The sequence below is a fragment of the Nematostella vectensis genome, chromosome 8 (genome assembly GCF_932526225.1).
Source record: "Nematostella vectensis chromosome 8, jaNemVect1.1, whole genome shotgun sequence".
Taxonomy (NCBI): domain Eukaryota; kingdom Metazoa; phylum Cnidaria; class Anthozoa; order Actiniaria; family Edwardsiidae; genus Nematostella; species Nematostella vectensis.
In genome coordinates, this window is record NC_064041.1 from 6,932,988 (window position 1) to 6,951,030 (window position 18,043).

At 40.4% G+C, this 18,043-nt stretch overlaps 1 protein-coding gene and 2 long non-coding RNA genes across 3 annotated transcripts; all 3 read left to right on the forward strand.

Moving 5' to 3' along the window:
• Positions 1-204: 204 nt before the first annotated feature.
• Positions 205-2,093, forward strand: LOC125570171. Its single transcript, XR_007312548.1, has 2 exons — positions 205-1,057; positions 1,401-2,093. It is a non-coding gene; the product is annotated as an uncharacterized LOC125570171 (long non-coding RNA).
• A 2,956-nt stretch (positions 2,094-5,049) lies between these two features.
• LOC125570287 lies at positions 5,050-5,888 on the forward strand. The gene is made up of 2 exons (XR_007312645.1): positions 5,050-5,162; positions 5,271-5,888. It is a non-coding gene; the product is annotated as an uncharacterized LOC125570287 (long non-coding RNA).
• A 4,480-nt stretch (positions 5,889-10,368) lies between these two features.
• On the forward strand, positions 10,369-16,489 carry LOC5515262 (galanin receptor 2a). The gene is made up of 2 exons (XM_001635354.3): positions 10,369-10,502; positions 12,013-16,489. The coding sequence occupies exon 2, from the start codon at positions 12,066-12,068 to the stop codon at positions 13,140-13,142; it is 1,077 nt and encodes a 358-aa protein (XP_001635404.1). The 5' UTR covers positions 10,369-10,502; positions 12,013-12,065; the 3' UTR covers positions 13,143-16,489.
• The last annotated feature ends 1,554 nt before the right edge of the window (positions 16,490-18,043 follow it).

Here is an 18,043-nt window from a genome sequence, read left to right on the forward strand (position 1 = left end):
AGGATAGAACTTAAGAGAGAAGACCTAGAGGAGTATGAAAAAGTAAAAGAAAGCTGGTCCAAAGGCATAAAAACCGAGTCAAACTCAAAGCAAGCTACGGCGATACCAGGAATTTCTAGCGAGCAAGAAAAGATGGTTCGTATTCACCAAAGAATCGGCTACAAACCTGAGATCGTACCGAGCGACGGGACCTCGCATTTCTTATAATGGTTCTTCGATGGAAATTTAAAGCCGAGGTGGATTAGAATGAATAGAAGTACCTGCGTACAATAAAAGAGAAAAATGTCTCCATTCTGCTAAGAGAGAGACAGATAAAAACCTACGGGTTCATTGACCCCTAGAAATAAGCGCAAGCTTTAATAGGGTCTAACATTTAAGCATAGGCGAATCCTCAAGAAGTTCCTAAGAGCCTGAGGACTTTTATTTTAAAGGCAAGAAAACTATGGGTTCTTGAACGATCGGGTGAAAAGTGAAGGCAGAAGATAAAATTATACTCTATAATCTGAACTGAAATGTAGAATTGGGTTGAAAGGGTTAAAGCCTTCATGTGACCATTAAAATACCCTAAAAAAACAGTACTGCAAAAAACAGTACTGCACACTAAAGGATGTCCAATGTTATTCAAGCCTGCGCAGACCTGATTTTAAATACTTGAGCAGCATGTATTAGGCACAATGGACTTGACCACCTTATAATCCCCAGGTTTTCAATCGATAGAACCGATAATTGATATTAAAGCCGCATTGTCACCAGTTTACTTCCAGTCGATTACATTATAATCTCCGATGATTTTTAACGGAAAACACGAAAAATATTTCAAAATATTAAAAGCAGTGTGTATATTGCAAGTTTCTTCGAGGATGTGATTGATAATTTAGAGCCGATGGCATGTTAAATATCTCGGATTCTAATAGATTCTTTTGTCTTTTAACGGTTGAGGTTTCCGTCGGACCTTCGGAAGTGAACTGGTGACATTGCGGCTTTAATTGACTCTAATCAATAAAATTAACTAATTTTATCCGCATTCGATAATAATCGTTAGCAAAAAAATTGTGAGGTCAATGGATAATTGATATTAAAGCCGCATTGTCACCAGTTTACTTCCAGTCGATTACATTACAATCTCCGATGATTTTTAACGGAAAACACGAAAAATATTTCAAAATATTAAAAGCAGTGTGTATATTGCAAGTTTCTTCGAGGATGTGATTGATAATTTAGAGCGGATGGCATGTTAAATATCTCGGATTCTAATAGATTCTTTTGTCTTTTAACGGTTGAGGTTTCCGTCGGACCTTCGGAAGTGAACTGGTGACATTGCGGCTTTAATTGACTCTAATCAATAAAATTAACTAATTTTATCCGCATTCGATAATAATCGTTAGCAAAAAAATTGTGAGGTCAATGGATAATTATGATTTTTCGATTAACCTGATCGATTTATATCGATTTATCGGTTAAATTGGAAAAAATAAAAGACAATTCTGAGAGATTAAACAAACGTTTTTTAATCCAAAGTGCAAACAAAACGGGAAAAATAAGGAACCAAGACCAATTAGTAGTAGCCACAGTAGTTATTGCCACAGCCGTCCAGAATAATGTTTATGGATGCCACACAATTAACTTGTAGTAGTCCGTAAATACCAACAGGGAATCCAGGGTACATATTGTATACTACACTACTTGATTATATCGATGTAATAGATATAATCGATTGACTAATTGGGAAGTATTGTGTGAGTATCAATTATTGATTTTCTGATCCAATCGATATCAATCAATTAAGATTATCAATTGATTTTGATTTCTCGATTGGTTTTCCGACATTGATTTTTATCGATTGAACACACTGGGGTATAAGGTACTTCATACTTGCCAAACTTGAAAGCTAAAGACAAGAAATTCTCAATGTACTTTCCTGGGAGATTACGGTAAATGTATTGGAAGTTTCCATTTTTTGCCGGGAGATGAAGGATAAAAACCGAAAGTCTCCTGCAAAAACCGGGAAAGTTGGCAGGTATGGTTCTTCCATGCCATAAATAACTCCTAATAAGCATATAATATCTGGCATTAAATAAACTGCAATGCATCAAGTTTGGTTCAATACCAGGCAAGGGAGTTTTAACAGAATGTTTATTGCAGGCTAAGTTATACTTACAACCAAGAGAGCTTTCTTGTTACTACACATGAGATAAGCTCTGCCATCATTCCTAGTCTGCATAGCGGCTCAAGGGAGAGGGACGGGGGGAGAGGGGACGAGTGAAGAAAAGCAAGCGCGTGGCCGTTACGCGCTATACAACCTATGATATCCAGCTGGCTTAGTTTATTTAGTACTAATACACTGTAATATCTTTGTTCTATTTTGTTCTGATTTGACTATTACACTTTAACAATTACATTTTGTTGCACAGGATTTCGAAAACCACTCTTAGCAAATACCTAATATACATATGTATAACATAATGAATTCGATAATGTTCATAAACATTGACATTAGCTAGGCTGGTAACAAAATTAGCAAAACAATCGTTCAAGCACAAGGCCCTAGCAGGGGATGGGGCAATGGGGACATGTGCCACCCCCCCAAGATTTTCAAAAAGGGGCGTGGCTCTGCCCCCAATATTTTCTTAATGTTTTTTATTGTGCCCCCAAATTTAATTGAGCTGCCACGGCTCTGAAGCACACAAGATAGCACACCACCTCGTGGAGAAAGAAGCAATTCCAGCCATAGAGCAGGACTGTTTGTTATGGCAAGGACATATGACAGTCATTGCCTTCTTCTGGGAACTCCCAGCATACTAGAATATTTACCTAATAAGCCGACGTAACTAAATGATTATTAAAAGCACATTGATTAATTTGATAATAATTGATACCAATTTGATAAATGGTTTTTGATTAATCTAATTAATTGATAACAGTTAATACTCAAAATTTTCCAGTTTTCAATTGTAATCAATTATTGTCAATTGATTTTGCCGTTCCAGCTATTTATTATAATTTTAATGATCAATTGTTATCAGCTGGTATCAATTGATGCCTGTTTTTTATTAATAAGACTCTCCCGGATTTTGATAACCAATTGTTATCAATATTCTTAAATCAATTATTTAGTTATTTGGGAATCAGTCACTGCTCCCATCCAGTACCAAATGCTCTGCCCCTTAGAGGAAACTTGTCTATATGTGGTTGTTGTTTATATGGGACTGTCGTCTATATGGGGTTGTCGTCTATATGGGGTTGTCGTCTATATGGGGTTGTCGTCTATATGGGGTTGTCGTCTATATGGTGTTGTCCTTTATATGGTGTTGTCCTTTATATGGTGTTGTCTTTTATATGGGGTTGTCGTTTATATGGTGTTGTCCTTTATATGGTGTTGTCCTTTATATGGGTCTGTCAGCTACATGGCAATGTTGTCTATATGGAGATATTGTTTATAGAGGGTTGTTGTCTATATGGCATTTAGTCATGAAGCATATACCCACCCAACATTGGTATCTTTCGCGGCCTCTGAATTTGTTCCAGCATGCTGTTTGCTTATAAACTCTACTAGACTCAAAACGTTTTTTACCACTGGTGACGACCACTGGTGACAACCACATGTGACAACCACTCGTGACAACCACTCGTGACAACCACTCGTGACTAAACCACTGGTGACAACCACTCGTGACAACCACTCGTGACTAAACCACTGGTGACAACCAATCGTGACAACCACATGTGACAACCACTCGTGACAACCACTCGTGACAACCACTCGTGACAACCACTCGTGACAACCACTCGTGACAACCACTCGTGACAAACACTCGTGACAAACACTCCTGACAAAACCTCTCGTGTGATGGCTACTATTTGAAGACCGTTCGTGACAATCGCTTATTAGATACAAACGTAAAATATAACTCAATACTTTAGCACTATAAAAAATAGCGTAATTATTAATTTGCTTCATTGTTTAACAATTTTGAGTTCGTTGTCGGCATTTATCAGCAGCTTAGATTTTTCGAAGCAGGAAAGAAATGTCATACCATAAACATGAAAAGTATCTGTGTAATTAAATCCTTAGATCAAATCCTTATACGCAACTTCGTGTTCAATTCTATATTATGAGAAACATGAAAGTAATAATAAATTTAATTCAACCTCTCGAAGTATAGACTGGATTACAGGTGAGTCAGAGATACAAGTAAGCACTACAACAAAGTACAATTATTTTAAATGTAATCAGCATATTTAACAGTAAAGAACTCATTGAAACGACTCGTATTAGTAGATTTAGACCTGAGGTAATACCCTGAATCATGTGTAATGCGACGCCCTTTAATGATAGGAAAAAGAGGATTCTGTGGTTTGATTCTGGAAACGAACCGCCGCTCGTGCAACGTTGGAAGGTTTGCAAGCGTGAGTGAACCCTCGTAACTACGACCTGGGGTAGTAAATGTTCATTTCATACTATTTCATTCCTGTTACCTAAGTCACTTGGTAACGAGGTTTGAGACCTCGAGGGGTAATAAAAAATACTTAAAAATAGTAATGTTTTTTTTTTGTAAACTAAAACTCGCTGCGGGTTAAAACTCCACGGGTTTCTTTGGTATTCTGTTTAGTATCGCGGTGTTATTTACATACATTTAGGGCGCCTGTCAGGGAATGCGGCGCTTATTCATTCATACTAAGATATGGTAAGGGGTGAAAATTTATTTATAATGAGGCTGTCAATACATACTACAGTGTATTGCCCCAATTACGGACGGTTTTTGCATTTACCACCATAACTTTATAGAACACTTAGAATAGAACACCGCCGAGACAGCGGTGGAAACGGTGCTCTTGATGACAATGCTCTGTACCGCTCGACCGACAGAATAAGAAGAGTAATCAGAGATACCCAAGGAGTTGTATTGATGAGAAACACAAGGAGTTTACAAATCATGTAACCCAAAACGCCTCCATCGACCTTCGAGAAAAAGACTCCTGACAAATAACCGTCAATGACATAGGTCGGTTGAACGAGGAGCGATAGTATATCAGCTATTGATGTGTTGGCTATAAATACATGCATACTCTTCATGGGGACTTTTCCATTCCATACCAAAAGGACCATGGTCAGGTTAAGTGCAAGGCCGAAGACCATAACCACCAAAAGCACCACGATATGGGTAGTAACTGTCGCACTATCTTCCGTATTGAAGGCTCCGTTCGTGTTGTTCTGTGGGGAAAAGCCAAGCGATGATTTGTTTGGTAATACCATTGTGTTGTTTTTGCAGCCTTTCCTGTAAACGCCTATGGTATCGGTGGAAAGTTCGTTTGAAGTTGTTCGGCGATGACAGCCACAAAAATCGAGAACTATAGCGAAATAATATTTTTAAAGGAGGCAATGGCTTGTGACTGGACTTGACAGCATGTATGCCGTCCTTTCAGACCTTCTAGTAATTTCCGAGCAAATCCCCGTGGTAATCATTGGCGTCATTACACCTGAAGTAGTCACTGATTGGTTTAACAAGTTTAGGACGCAACAAGAGAAACGTCGCTTTTCAAAATTCTGAACGAAAACCCTCTGTTTGGTAATACTACTCTTTTTTTTAGGAAAAACCGCTATTGTCTATAAAATGGACACTAAAAACAATAAATGAAGTAATTTATAAGATAAATGTATTATTATGCAGGTACTGGGCTCGTACAAGTACCGAAGGAGTTCCTTTATTTGGTTGTTTTTTCCACATTCTTCTAATTTCCAGGAATTTTTCTAGACATTATTATGTTAGGAGAAACGCAATCCACTTCTTGTAATACCACATATTGAGATTCATTATATGAAGAACCCCGTTATCAGACTATGCGATATCTTGAAGATATGACCGAATAAAAATGGAATTTTGGACGGACCATTTGATATAAAATGACTGGCGGCCAAATAAGATAATTTTGTTGGTTTATTGCAGGGGTTAGGGGGAGGTCCCAAGCGGCTCGGGGCCCCCATCTAGCAGCCAAAGATACATTAAATGCATGGCACAGTTTTCAAAAATCAGGAGAAAATGTCTTAATAGGGCCTTTCCAGCTTCATCCTTTTCTTCTATCTACGACCCGTATTAACAGAGATAAGCCAGTCAAAAGCCTCCTGCACGTCATGCGCCTACGACAGGAGGGGGGTAGGAGTGGGGAGGGGGGAGGGGGTGACCAGAGGAGTGAGGGTGGGCGACCTCTTTGTCCTCTTCTTCTTTCCCATGACCTCTATGGACTAGACTAGTTTTTTAATCTTAGGATAGTCTGCATTTCGGGGTCAGACTTATTCGTGTAGCTCTTTTTGACACATGCATTTCCTGAAAGCTTATGGCCGGGTAACATAAATCACACTTCAGGAAATCGTAATTCTAATTTCTTCACAAATACAATACATAAATAATAGTACAACTATTTATATTATAACTGCATATTTATTGTTCAAATTGTCACGCTATCTAAATCTTCTGTTGGAGGGGTGCGAAAACCGCAAACAGCACAGAAAAAACTCCAAAAACCGCAAAACCGCGCAGTCTAGAGAAACCGCAATACCGCGGAATAAAATACGAAAAACCGACAAAGCGCGCTAGATTCAAGGCAAAACCGCATCACTGCAAACTCTTACGCTCCCCTCCTGTTGCTATAAAGTTGACAATCTTATCATTTTTGCTTGTGTTTGTCCCTGTTTTTTTTATAAGCGATATTAACTTGGTATTGCTCTATCAGCAGTCCCAAGATAATGGTTTTGTTAAACAGTGTCATTCATCCGTTACGAGACAAGAAAAACTGTTCATATTCTATAGACAAGGATTTTTTTTAGCATGAGTATATCTATAAAATAAACCAATGCGGGCCTGGAAGATTCTAGAAAAACATAACAATACAATTATACGTTCGGCAATAAAAAAAAGCTTTACCGCCATTAATATGAATCGGCCGATCGAGATGCCAAAAAACACAAATCACATCTTAAAGTCACCTCAAAGAACAGGCCGTGTTCCTTGGCTGTATATACATCTATGATGGATATTTTGGTAATGTTGTTGTATCTCCTAATTCATACGGCATGGTAGTGATATCTGATACAATAATATCTTTGCTGATGTTCTAAAAGATTAGCCTGCATGACTAATATATCCAACGTTCTTTTGCTTGATTTTCTGGTTGGAAATGCCTTGCTTCTATATGAGCCCTTGTCAGCAAAGAAGACGCAGTGCTGTCCCCTTTGAAACAGTTTTCTTGGTGAAATTCCTTGGAAATATCAGAATATTAGATGCCTTTCTGGCACATTTCCTGTCTTTTCTCACTCCGACTTCTTGCGTCGCCAGTTGCCGGCAAACTCTCTTCTTCTTGCTGCATCTTCAAGACGTGAGAGCAACCGAGAGTAGAGAAGCGATTCCATACTGTACTTGAATCTTGCGATCCATTCTTGCTCGTACACGAATTCATTTTCATGTTCCGTTTCTTTTAATTTGTGATTGTTTTGGTCGCACTGCGGGCCAGAGTCATAACCCGATTCGTCATCGGCGAAATACTTGCTGTGCTCATCCATTATTATAGACCATTAAAGCGACGTCCTAAGCGCTCAATAGAGCACTGTTAAGTCACAAATTGTATCTCTGTGGATTTACGAACGATGCGTTCTTCGCCAAAGTCCTCTCACGACTCTGCCCGTTGCGACGTTCCACCAGATCTGGTAATCAATCACCCAAGTTGCCCATATAAACATTCGTTTGTCTGCTTATTGAAAATGCTTGACCCCGTGACGTCATGGCCTTACTAGATCCTTCTTTCTCAGCACGCCAGTCTTCTCTAGGTGAGGGCCCTCGAATGGTTCCCCGAAATTTAGATGTGCTCGCATTTTTTTTCCGTCGTGCTCTCATTGTATTTTTCGATGTGCTCGCTACTCGATTTATTCAACAACTAAAAATGCTGATTGAGAAAAAAAAAGACCATTCGGGGGCCCTTTTAGGTGCTAAGGTCGCAACAGACTCGACAGTGGTCCGGGACAGCCTATTATCAATAATTATAAACAAATATAACAATCGCTTTTTGAAAGTTTGCCAAAAAAGCTATTTGGGATGGTGAGAAGAAAAGCCCAGAAAGTGAAAGATAAGAGACTGTGCAGCCCCGCCTGTACTGCTGCTTAAATTAATCTATAACGAAAAATCAGACGGGAAGAAAAGCGTAGAAAGCGAAAGATTACCCTGTTATGCTGATAATCCTAACCAAAAATCAGACCCCCAAAAACCAAATACGTAAGAAATTTAAAAAAAAATTATTCATGCAGAAAAAAACAAAACTTCCATTTTCCTGAGACTAAAGGCTTCGCCCAAACTTCTTTTGTATTTTGATATATAAAAGCACATGCAACACAAAGATAGTAAAATTTTATCTTTGGTCATTTTGTGTGGGGGAGCCAATAAAAATAACTAATAAAAAAAACTAGGCTGTTTTATACATTTAACAATAACCCTATTGATAAATCTTTAAAGTTTTGAAATCCAAATATTTTTTCAACTTATGGGGCAGGATACACCCGACACGACCACCACAGGCTTACCAACCTCTTAGTCGTCAGTCTCAGTACCTAGCTTGAATATTTTCACGGGTGTTCATCTCCTGCAATTGTTTTAAATCCTAAAATAAAGGTCACAAAAAAACTGTCATTGGTTTGTGAAGTGTATTTATACAAAATAAGCGGTACTTAATGTTTTGGCAGTTGGCGAGTTTCGCTGACTGAGAGGTTGCTAAGCCACCCCACGGCGTCCTTGCCATAAATCGAAATTTAAAAATTTTCATCTTATTTCGTCTGCTTATTTTGAATGAAAAAAACAAAGGTATTGCTGACAGGGCTCTTTAAAGGATATTGATCGGCACCTTTGTCAATGTTTAATTTGAAAATATCAATAGCTATTAAATCGAAAACAAAATCACCATTATTTAAAAGTCTGATTTTATTTCATGATAATGTTTATAAAACTTATTGGGTGCTTTGTAAGCCTCGCGGATGCCGGCAAGATTTGCCTAATAATCGAACTCAATAGTAATGAAAGTATCTTTGGCCCCTATTAGACATGGAACGAGTTGATCAGTAAAATGGTCTCAGTGCAAAAGGAAAAAAAAAAAAGCACCAAGTTATCATAAAAAAGATTGATTGTTAAAATCAAAATAAGAAGCAAAAACAAATCAGCGTAGTCTAAACTCATGAATATTGTTTTGTTTTTTTGAAGACACAAAGAAACTAGAAAAAGTCAGCGTGCGTCTTAATAGTTTGTTCAAATCTTTTCATAATTAGTATGATAATACATAATTGCGATTAAGCAAGTTAAGGCCATAGAAGATCACCAAGGCGACACTCTTGAGCAGACAAATGAAAAGTATGCTGCCGGGCTGCCTGTGGCAGGATTATTCCTTATTCGCTTCCTAGGTCCTTCAAAAGACAGTAATCAGATAATTACAACAGATTTTAAAGAATTTCAAATGTGCTGTTTGGCATAACATAAGCAAAATGTTCAGACATAATTTTAAATATTATAACTATTTCCCTAACGAAATAAGGGGTAGTAAATAGGCCCCTGGATTTTCAAAACGCTCACAAAGTTTAGCCGAGTTCCCGCGCTCATGGTCGCAAAACAGGGACATTCTTGTTCGGTTACTTGTTTTCTACCCTGGGTACCACCAGAGCCTCCAGGCTTCTCTTCTCCAGTGAGCGTCTGGTACCCAGGGTACTTGTTTTCTAAACTAAAAGTCACTCAACACGTACACATAACACGTACACACTGTATAACCTTCAATCAGCAGGAGCAAGAAGTGCTTTAGATATTCAAAAACAACAGGAACAACAAGTGCTTTAGATATTCAAAAACAGCAGGAACAACAAGTGCAAGATATTTAAAGCCTTTGCTTTGTGCTCGTCAAATGTTCGTGTTTTGAAAGCTAGCTTCTCGCAGATGCCAAAACGTCAAAAATAAAAAAATAATAAACACGATACTTGCACGCTCAAGTATATGCGCTACTCCTACCGGTGGCATCTTTACAGCTGTTTTTATTTATTTTCTATTCAAAATGTTCTAGTAAAAGGTGGTTGACTGTTTAATGCCCGTGAAAGCCAACGCCAGTTAGATATCTCAAAGTAAGAAGTGAGATTGATCACGTTTTTTGTTGGCTTCGCTAGCATTACCCTCGGTTAAGTTTTGTTTTGTTTGGTCCTCCAGTGAAAAAAAGGGAAACTAAAAAAAACACTTATCTAAGCGTAAACTTTGAATAGGCAAATGAGATTGCAATGATTTTAATCATGCCGACTTGTTTATTTCGCTCACGTCATTACCGGTAGGCTTTTAGCTTGCACCTGTAGCCCCCCTCGTTGGTCACTTTCTTGCCTGAAGTTTTTAAAGATCTGTTTATAACTGTTATTATCAGTATATTCCCTGGCCTTAAGCGTGGAACAAAACTGCTGCGGTTGTCCTCATTCGTCGAACAACCAAAATCCAAACTCGGTAAGAAGGCGATATATTTAATGTCGATATTTCCAATAGCGAAGCGCCAAGATTATTACAGGAAAGTTCCCCTAACACAATGATCAAACTGAATCGCTTTCATTTCCTTGAATTTTTAAGGTTGATTATAAATTTGATAAGAAAAAGTACAATCATCTCTAACTTTCTGTTTGAAACTTCGCAATCGAAAGACTTATGTCCTTGTTGTTTTGTAAACTGCGCTGGTGTAACCAGAGATGGCCTGTTAGTGGCTACAAGGTTATAGTCCATGTAATCCGAGAGCCTAACTTTTGCTCGCAAGTTAAGCAAAGGGGTAGTCAGTACGTCAAATCACCTTTTTGGTTATAATTTCTTCTGTTCTCCTTTTTCTTTTTTAACGAATACTAAACAACATTTAATGATTGATTTATAAGTAATGACGCATTTTCAAAACACTCAACAAAACTACATCTAGTTCTCAGCAAGAGATAACACTCTCAAACGATTAAGAGACCATCTGATATTGACTGGTTAGTATTAAAAGTCTCCCCAAAAATGAGCAAGCCAAAATCTCTCGGTCTAAAACGCACAGCGAAATTCCGGGAAAACAATTGAGCAGGTCAACTGTCCGTGAAAAACAAATACCGTTTAAAAAACAGACGTCAAATATTCGGCCCCTATCATAGCATTTAGACTCGACTGTTTTTTTTTTTTTTATAAAAACGTTGGAAATAGTTTCATTCATAGATATTAACAACACATTAGCAACCGGCTCTCGGAGGGATTCAGAAATATATTTCACAGTGGGGTTCCTAGACTTCAAAGAAGACCTTTCTAAGACCATAGAGATATTCAACTATCTTTTTAAGTGCATCTATTCCTCAGTCATTCTGTCGGTGGTGGTTAGTATACCGCTAAGAATGGTCGTACAGTACGTGCTCATGGTCCCGGGCAAAAACAACGCATCGAGACTAGAGGAAACCTTCGTACAGAAAACCCTCCTCTTTTAGAAAGCGTTGTGACGAGGGTATATTTAACAAAATATTGCGAATATTGCCGTTTCACTTGGTTATAAAAGTAAATATATTTAGAATACGATTTTAATACTATGAAGAGCGCCCTGAAAATGGACAAAACAAGTGGTGTTTGCGTTGCGAATTCCAGTATCATGGCAGTATCAAGTGAAGACCACTCGAACACAGAATATCAGCACATAATTGGCACCAATACCGTGTCTGAGAATTTTGATTGGTTGTTTTGTTCAAAAGAAAATAAATCTCAAAGTCGTTTGACGTTTTGATCCCCGGACTTCGTTACATAATACTACATAACTTAAGTTTAAGTCTTAAGTTTATCGATTAGAGTTCGTCGCTATTGTTTAATTGTTTGTACTCCAAACAGCGTCCAGTAATACTGCACTAAATGATTATTTTTTGCACTAAAAGATCTTATCGTCAGTTCGTTGTTGTATAAAGCAAAGTGTATTTTTTAATATCCTCCTCCGCCATTATACGTTTTTTTCTGTTTACAGTACAACACGACGTGTGAAGATCTTAAAGAGGACAGACGCAAAATGAATTTATTATGTTGATCTCCAACACTGTTATGGAAGCTAACAGTACAAGATATATCAACACAAGCGCATCAGACAGGAGTTACACTTTCACGCCTTTGACAAGCCAAACCAAACTGACACTAACAGCGATCATCTACCTTGTCGGGGTTATAGCAACGATAGGAAACATCGGCATCATTGCATTCAGACACGCGCTCAACAATCGCAGGCTACAGCGAAATAGAACGTTTTACTTTGTGCAGAGTCTCGCCTGGTCTGATTTAGGGGCTAGTGTCCTTAGTCTTCCTCTCTACAATGCCATCATGCTTGTGGATGTAGTGAAGAACGATTACATTTGTAAGGCAGTGCGGGCAGTGAACATTGCTTTCCCTGTTATAACTATTCAGAACTTGCTAGTCATTGCATTGGAGAGATACGTTGCCATATTCCACCCGTTCTTTATGCCTTCTATCAAGACAGTTAAGAGGTTGGTCTTGATGGCATGGGCTTACGGCATTGTTGGATCCATTATCATCTCCGCTACCTACAACTTGATCCCAGTAAACATTGACAACGACAAGTATACTCTAGTATGCCTTTACGACAACAGTATTCCAGCTTATAAGTTCATGTTCTACGGATTTGTGATCTTTGTGTACATAATTCCAAGTGCTATTTTGGTCTTCATAGTAATCCGTATGACGAGATATTTTAGAAAGGGACGCGTTTCTATCGAGAACTGCAATTCTGCGGACAAATTGCGACTCACTGGATCTCGCATGTTTCTGGATATTCTTATCGCTTTTATCATTCCATACTTGCTATGGTTTGCTTACACGATAGCAAACTTCACATTCAAGCCTAAGCTCAGTTTTGAGACCGAGTTTATACTCCGGTACGCCATAGTAACACTAGCTTACGCCAATGGAGCTATCAACCCGGCGATCTACGTCTACCACACTAAAGAGCTGCGCGAAATACTCAGGATGATCTTTCACCTTCGCGTTAACCAGATATCAACGGGAAATATCGAACTTAAGGAAGTTCGTTTCAAACCCAAGAAAAATTTACCTAATTCTCACCCTAGCGATAACACTCAGCTCTAAGAAAAACTTGGTTGAGTATACATTGAGCGGTGTGATATAAGGAACGTGTACTGCGCGCATACGATGCGTGTAGTGTGATTTACGTGGCGTAAACTGTGCGCATACAGTGCGTGTAGTGTGCTGTACGTGGCGTGTAGTGTGCACATACGGTGAGTATAGTGTGATGTACGTGGCGTGTAGTGTGCGCATACGGTGCGTGTAGTGTGCGCATTCGGTGCGTGTAGTGTGATGAACGTGGGGTGCAGTGTGCGCATACGGTGCGTGTGGTGTGATGTACGTGGCGCGTAGTGTGCACATACGGTGCGTGTAGTGTGATGTACGTGGCGTGTACTGCGCGCATACGGAGCGTGTAGTGTGATGTACGTGGCGCGTAGTGTGCACATACGGTGCGTGTAGTGTGATGTACCTGGCGTGTAGTGTGCGCATACGGTGCGTGTAGTGTGATGTACGTGGCGTGTAGTGTGCGCATACGGTGCGTGTAGTGTGATGTACGTGGCGTGTAGTGTGCGCATACGGTGCGTGTAGTGTGTTGTACGTGGCGTGTAGTGTGCGCATATGGTGCGTGTAGTGCGCACATTCGGTGCGTCTAGTGTGATGTACGTGGCGTGTAGTGTGCGCATACGGTGCGTGTAGTGTGATGTACGGGGCGTGTAGTGTGGTGTACGTGGCGTGTACTGTGCGCATACGGTGCGTGTATTGTGATGTACGTGGCGCGTAGTGTGCACATACGGTGCGTGTAGTGTGATGTACGTGGCGTGTACTGTGCGCATACGGTGCGTGTAGTGTGATGTACGTGGCGTGTAGTGTGCGCATAAGGTGCGTGTAGTGTGATGTACGTGGCGTGTAGTGTGCGCATACGGTGCGTGTAGTGCGCACATTCGGTGCGTGTAGTGTGATGTACGTGGCGTGTACTGTGCGCATACGGTGCGTGTAATGTGATGTACGGGGCGTGTAGTGTGGTGTACGTGGCGTGTACTGTGCGCATACGGTGCGTGTATTGTGATGTACGTGGCGCGTAGTGTGCACATACGGTGCGTGTAGTGTGATGTACGTGGCGTGTAGTGTGCGCATACGGGGCGTGTAGTGTGATGTACGTGGCGTGTACTGTGCGCATACGGTGCGTGTAGTGTGATGTACGTGGGGTGTAGTGTGCGCATACGGTGCGTGCGGTGTGATGTACGTGGCGCGTAGTTTGCACATACGGTGCGTGTAGTGTGATGTACGTGGCGCGTAGTGTGCACATACGGTGCGTGTGGTGTGATGTACGTGGCGTGTAGTGTGCGCATACGGTGCGTGTAGTGTGATGTACGTGGCGTGTAGTGTGCGCATACGTTGCGTGCGGTGTGATGTACGTGGCGTGTACTGGCGCATACGGTGCGTGTAGTGTGATGTACGTGGCGCGTAGTGTGCACATACGGTGCGTGTAGTGTGATGTACGTGGCGTGTAGTGTGCACATACGGTGCGTGTAGTGTGATGTACGTGGCGTGTAGTGTGCGCATACGGTGCGTGCGGTGTGATGTACGTGGCGTGTACTGTGCGCATACGGTGCGTGTAGTGTGATGTACGTGGCGCGTAGTGTGCACATACGGTGCGTGTAGTGTGATGTACATGGCGTGTAGTGTGCGCATACGGTGCGTGCGATGTGATGTACGTGGCATGTACTGTGCGCATACGGTGCGTGTAGTGTGCGCATACGGTGCGTGTAGTGTGATGTACGTGGCGTGTACTGTGCGCATACGGCGCGTGTAGTGTGATGTACGGTGCGTGTAGTGTGATGTATGGCGCGTGTAGTGTGATGTACGGGGCGTGTAGTGTGATGTATGGGCGTCAAGTGTGCTTCTTGTGTCATGTATGGGGCGTTTGGTGTGCGTGTAGTGTGCGTGTAGTGTGCGTTTACGTGTATTCAGGTTTGCGTGTATGTGGCTCGGCCGGTGTTGCGCCTACATCGGCCAGCATTGCTCGCTCGCACGCTTGACTGACCACAGGACAAAGAAAATGTTGGCAGACCCATTCGCAGTAATTCCCAACATTGTCTACAAGTTGGGCCATTGCCAGGCCAAGTTTTACCAGCGTTTGGCGCTGTTTGGAAGGGCTTTAACTAGTAAACTAATTATTGTCCGTTTTGGCATTTGGCACATTTCAGCAGCGGGGGTTTAAACCCTCCTTTGGGCTGCTAGAAAGCTATATGTAACATAAAAAAATACGCCCGCCTCCTTTGTCACTGAGCCAAACCCTCCCTTTTAGCGAAAAGTTAGGTCCGCCCATGGCTTTGTGCTATACAACTTTGGCTGTAAGTAGAGTGCAATTTTTTCAAGCGCATTTGTTTGTGTGGAGCTGACGACTTTAATATAGTATACTTAAACTATTTCAATTTATTTTATGATGATTCTTTTTACTTTTGATTGTCCATTTAATTAATTTTTGCCATCTGTTTGCGTTTTTCGTCTTTTTTTTTTTCAATTTTATGCGCTTAATTTTTCGCTGACGATAAAGAAAGCCGACTATTATTTTAAACTAATTGGACTTGAACCCAAACTCAAAGTACTCGAAATGATACCGTTCCCCATCAAATATTTACAGGAATTATTAAAAGTATATTTTGCCAAAACTGCTTTAAACTCCTCAGAACAGAATATTAAACTTTAAAGGGATATCATCCTACCATATTTTCTTTTATTGTTTCGTCCGATCTTTTATTACCAAGTTTACTGTCAAATATTATTTTAAGGGCCAAAGCCTTTTAGAACAGAAAATAAAGCAATACTACAATTTGCGGTTTTTATTGAATCCAACATGTTTTAATTTCCCTTAAGGTGAGAGATATTGAAAATGACTGTAAAATTTAAAAATTACACGAGACTTACCTGTAAGGTGAAGTTTGATTGTAATTCTACGGTTTATTGGTCAGGAGCGGAGAAGTCACGTGAGATAAGCGCGCGGGAGTCGAGCAGGCAGTTTTTAAAGGTAGGAGCTGCGAATGGTCATATAAACTAATGAAGCATAGGGTGGAGCTAAGATATAAAAGATACAACAGGGTGGGCACGCGACTTCTCCGCTCTTGACCTACAGGTAAGTCTCGTTTAATTTTTATATTAAATTATTTTGATTATTATTTTGATTGGTCTAAGTCGCAACGAAGTCACGTGAGACTTTAAAGCGATGGCCAGGAGCAGGCCTATAGGATAACACCCGGGTATTAAATATGGTTAGATCACTGGTGTAACTCAGTGCTGTATAGTATTAATAGGCAAAGTAGTGGGGGCTGAAACATAAAAGTGCAATTAAACAGATTAACTATCAGAATCTACAATCTCTAGGTTTGTTATAAAACTTCCTTAATGTCTCAGCATTGGTCCATCCTACTGCCTCCAAGATGCTCTCTATTGGCATGGCAGCCTTGACAGCAGATGTGAAGGCTGTTCTTGTGCTATGCGCACCAAATGTGTTTGTGTTCAAACCAGCCTTTTCAAGCACTTCCCTTAGCCCATATGCTCTGTGGACACTTTATTGTGAGGCTTCTGATAACTAATAAACAAACGCGAACTTGTTCGTAGAGATCTTGTTCGTTCTAAATACTCCTTAAGAAGACTAACAACACATAACTGTTTATCAAAATAAGCTTGTAACTCTAGTTTCCCAAGATGCTTACTTGGCCTTGACGTTTTCAACAGTTCTTGTATATAAAAGACACACTTGTCATCGGTCACAGACACTGCAGCAGTGTCAAGTGCATGTATTGTCTGACATCGCTGTCCAGACAGTAGTGCGATAAGCATCACCGTTGTCATAGTTAAGTCCACGATCATAGTTAAGTCCACGAGGGATAGACTCTCTGGCGGATGAAGGGTTTTTAGATAATTGAATACTATTGACACATCCCATATTTCTTTGTATCTTGGAAGAGTAGGTCGTATGATATATATAACCTTCATAAATTTGCATACCAAGGCGTTGTTCTCAAATGTGCCACCTTCTGATGGGAAATGACTGTTGCGAGGGCAGATCTTGCCGTTTTTTGTGCACTGTATTCCAACTGTGATTGGTAGCGCTCACCAAGGGAATTTAATCCATGAGTGACAGTCGCTTAAAAACTGGATCAATCTTCCGTTGATTCCAGCACAGCTCCCATCTTCTGATATATGAGGAATATTGCTTTGTTGTGCCAGATCTCCAGCCTTGAAGGATGACGCTGGTAACTGAAGCTGAAAGGCCTTGATCTTCGAGAAGTCCCCCGACAAGTGGCATGCTAGAAGTTTCAGTTTCTTGTGCAACAGATGAATCTGCTCTGGACTCGATGTTAGGAATAATGTGCTTTTTTTTTCCTGGGATCACAAAAGGTGGTGCAATTAGTATGCTAGTGAGCAATGGCCACCATGGCTGGGTTGGCCAGAGTGGCACCACAACCAGGCCTGTTGCCTGGTCTAATTCCACTTTCCTCAAGACCTTCTGGATAAGCCAGAATGGGGGAAATGCATAGAAGTCAAACGTTGACCAAATAACATGGAAGGCGTTGATTTCAAATGCTCCTGGGTCAGGTTGATAAGAGATATAACATTCGAATTTATAGTTTATCCTAGATGCAAACAGGTCAATATTTGGCTTAAAGTCAAGCTTGTTTAGAATGGTCTAAAATATTTCTATATTTAAGGCCCATTCAGTTTCCCTTCGTTGTTTCAGAGTCAGCGATGGTGTTCTCTTTTGCAGGGATGTGAGGCAAAGTAATCCATGTATATCATGCTTAATTCATCAATCCCAGATATGGATAACCAGCTCATTGATATCCCTTGAATGACAGGTCCCCATTTGGTTCAGACACGCTACAGCAGTTGTTTTCTCCACTAAAATGTAAACTGATTCCCCTGCAACCTTCTGTGAAAAAGCTTGTAATGCTAAAAGGACA

Bases quoted from the DNA above. Each gene is read 5' to 3' on its own strand.
- LOC5515262 (XM_001635354.3), top strand. From the start codon at position 12,066: ATGTTGATCTCCAACACTGTTATGGAAGCTAACAGTACAAGATATATC.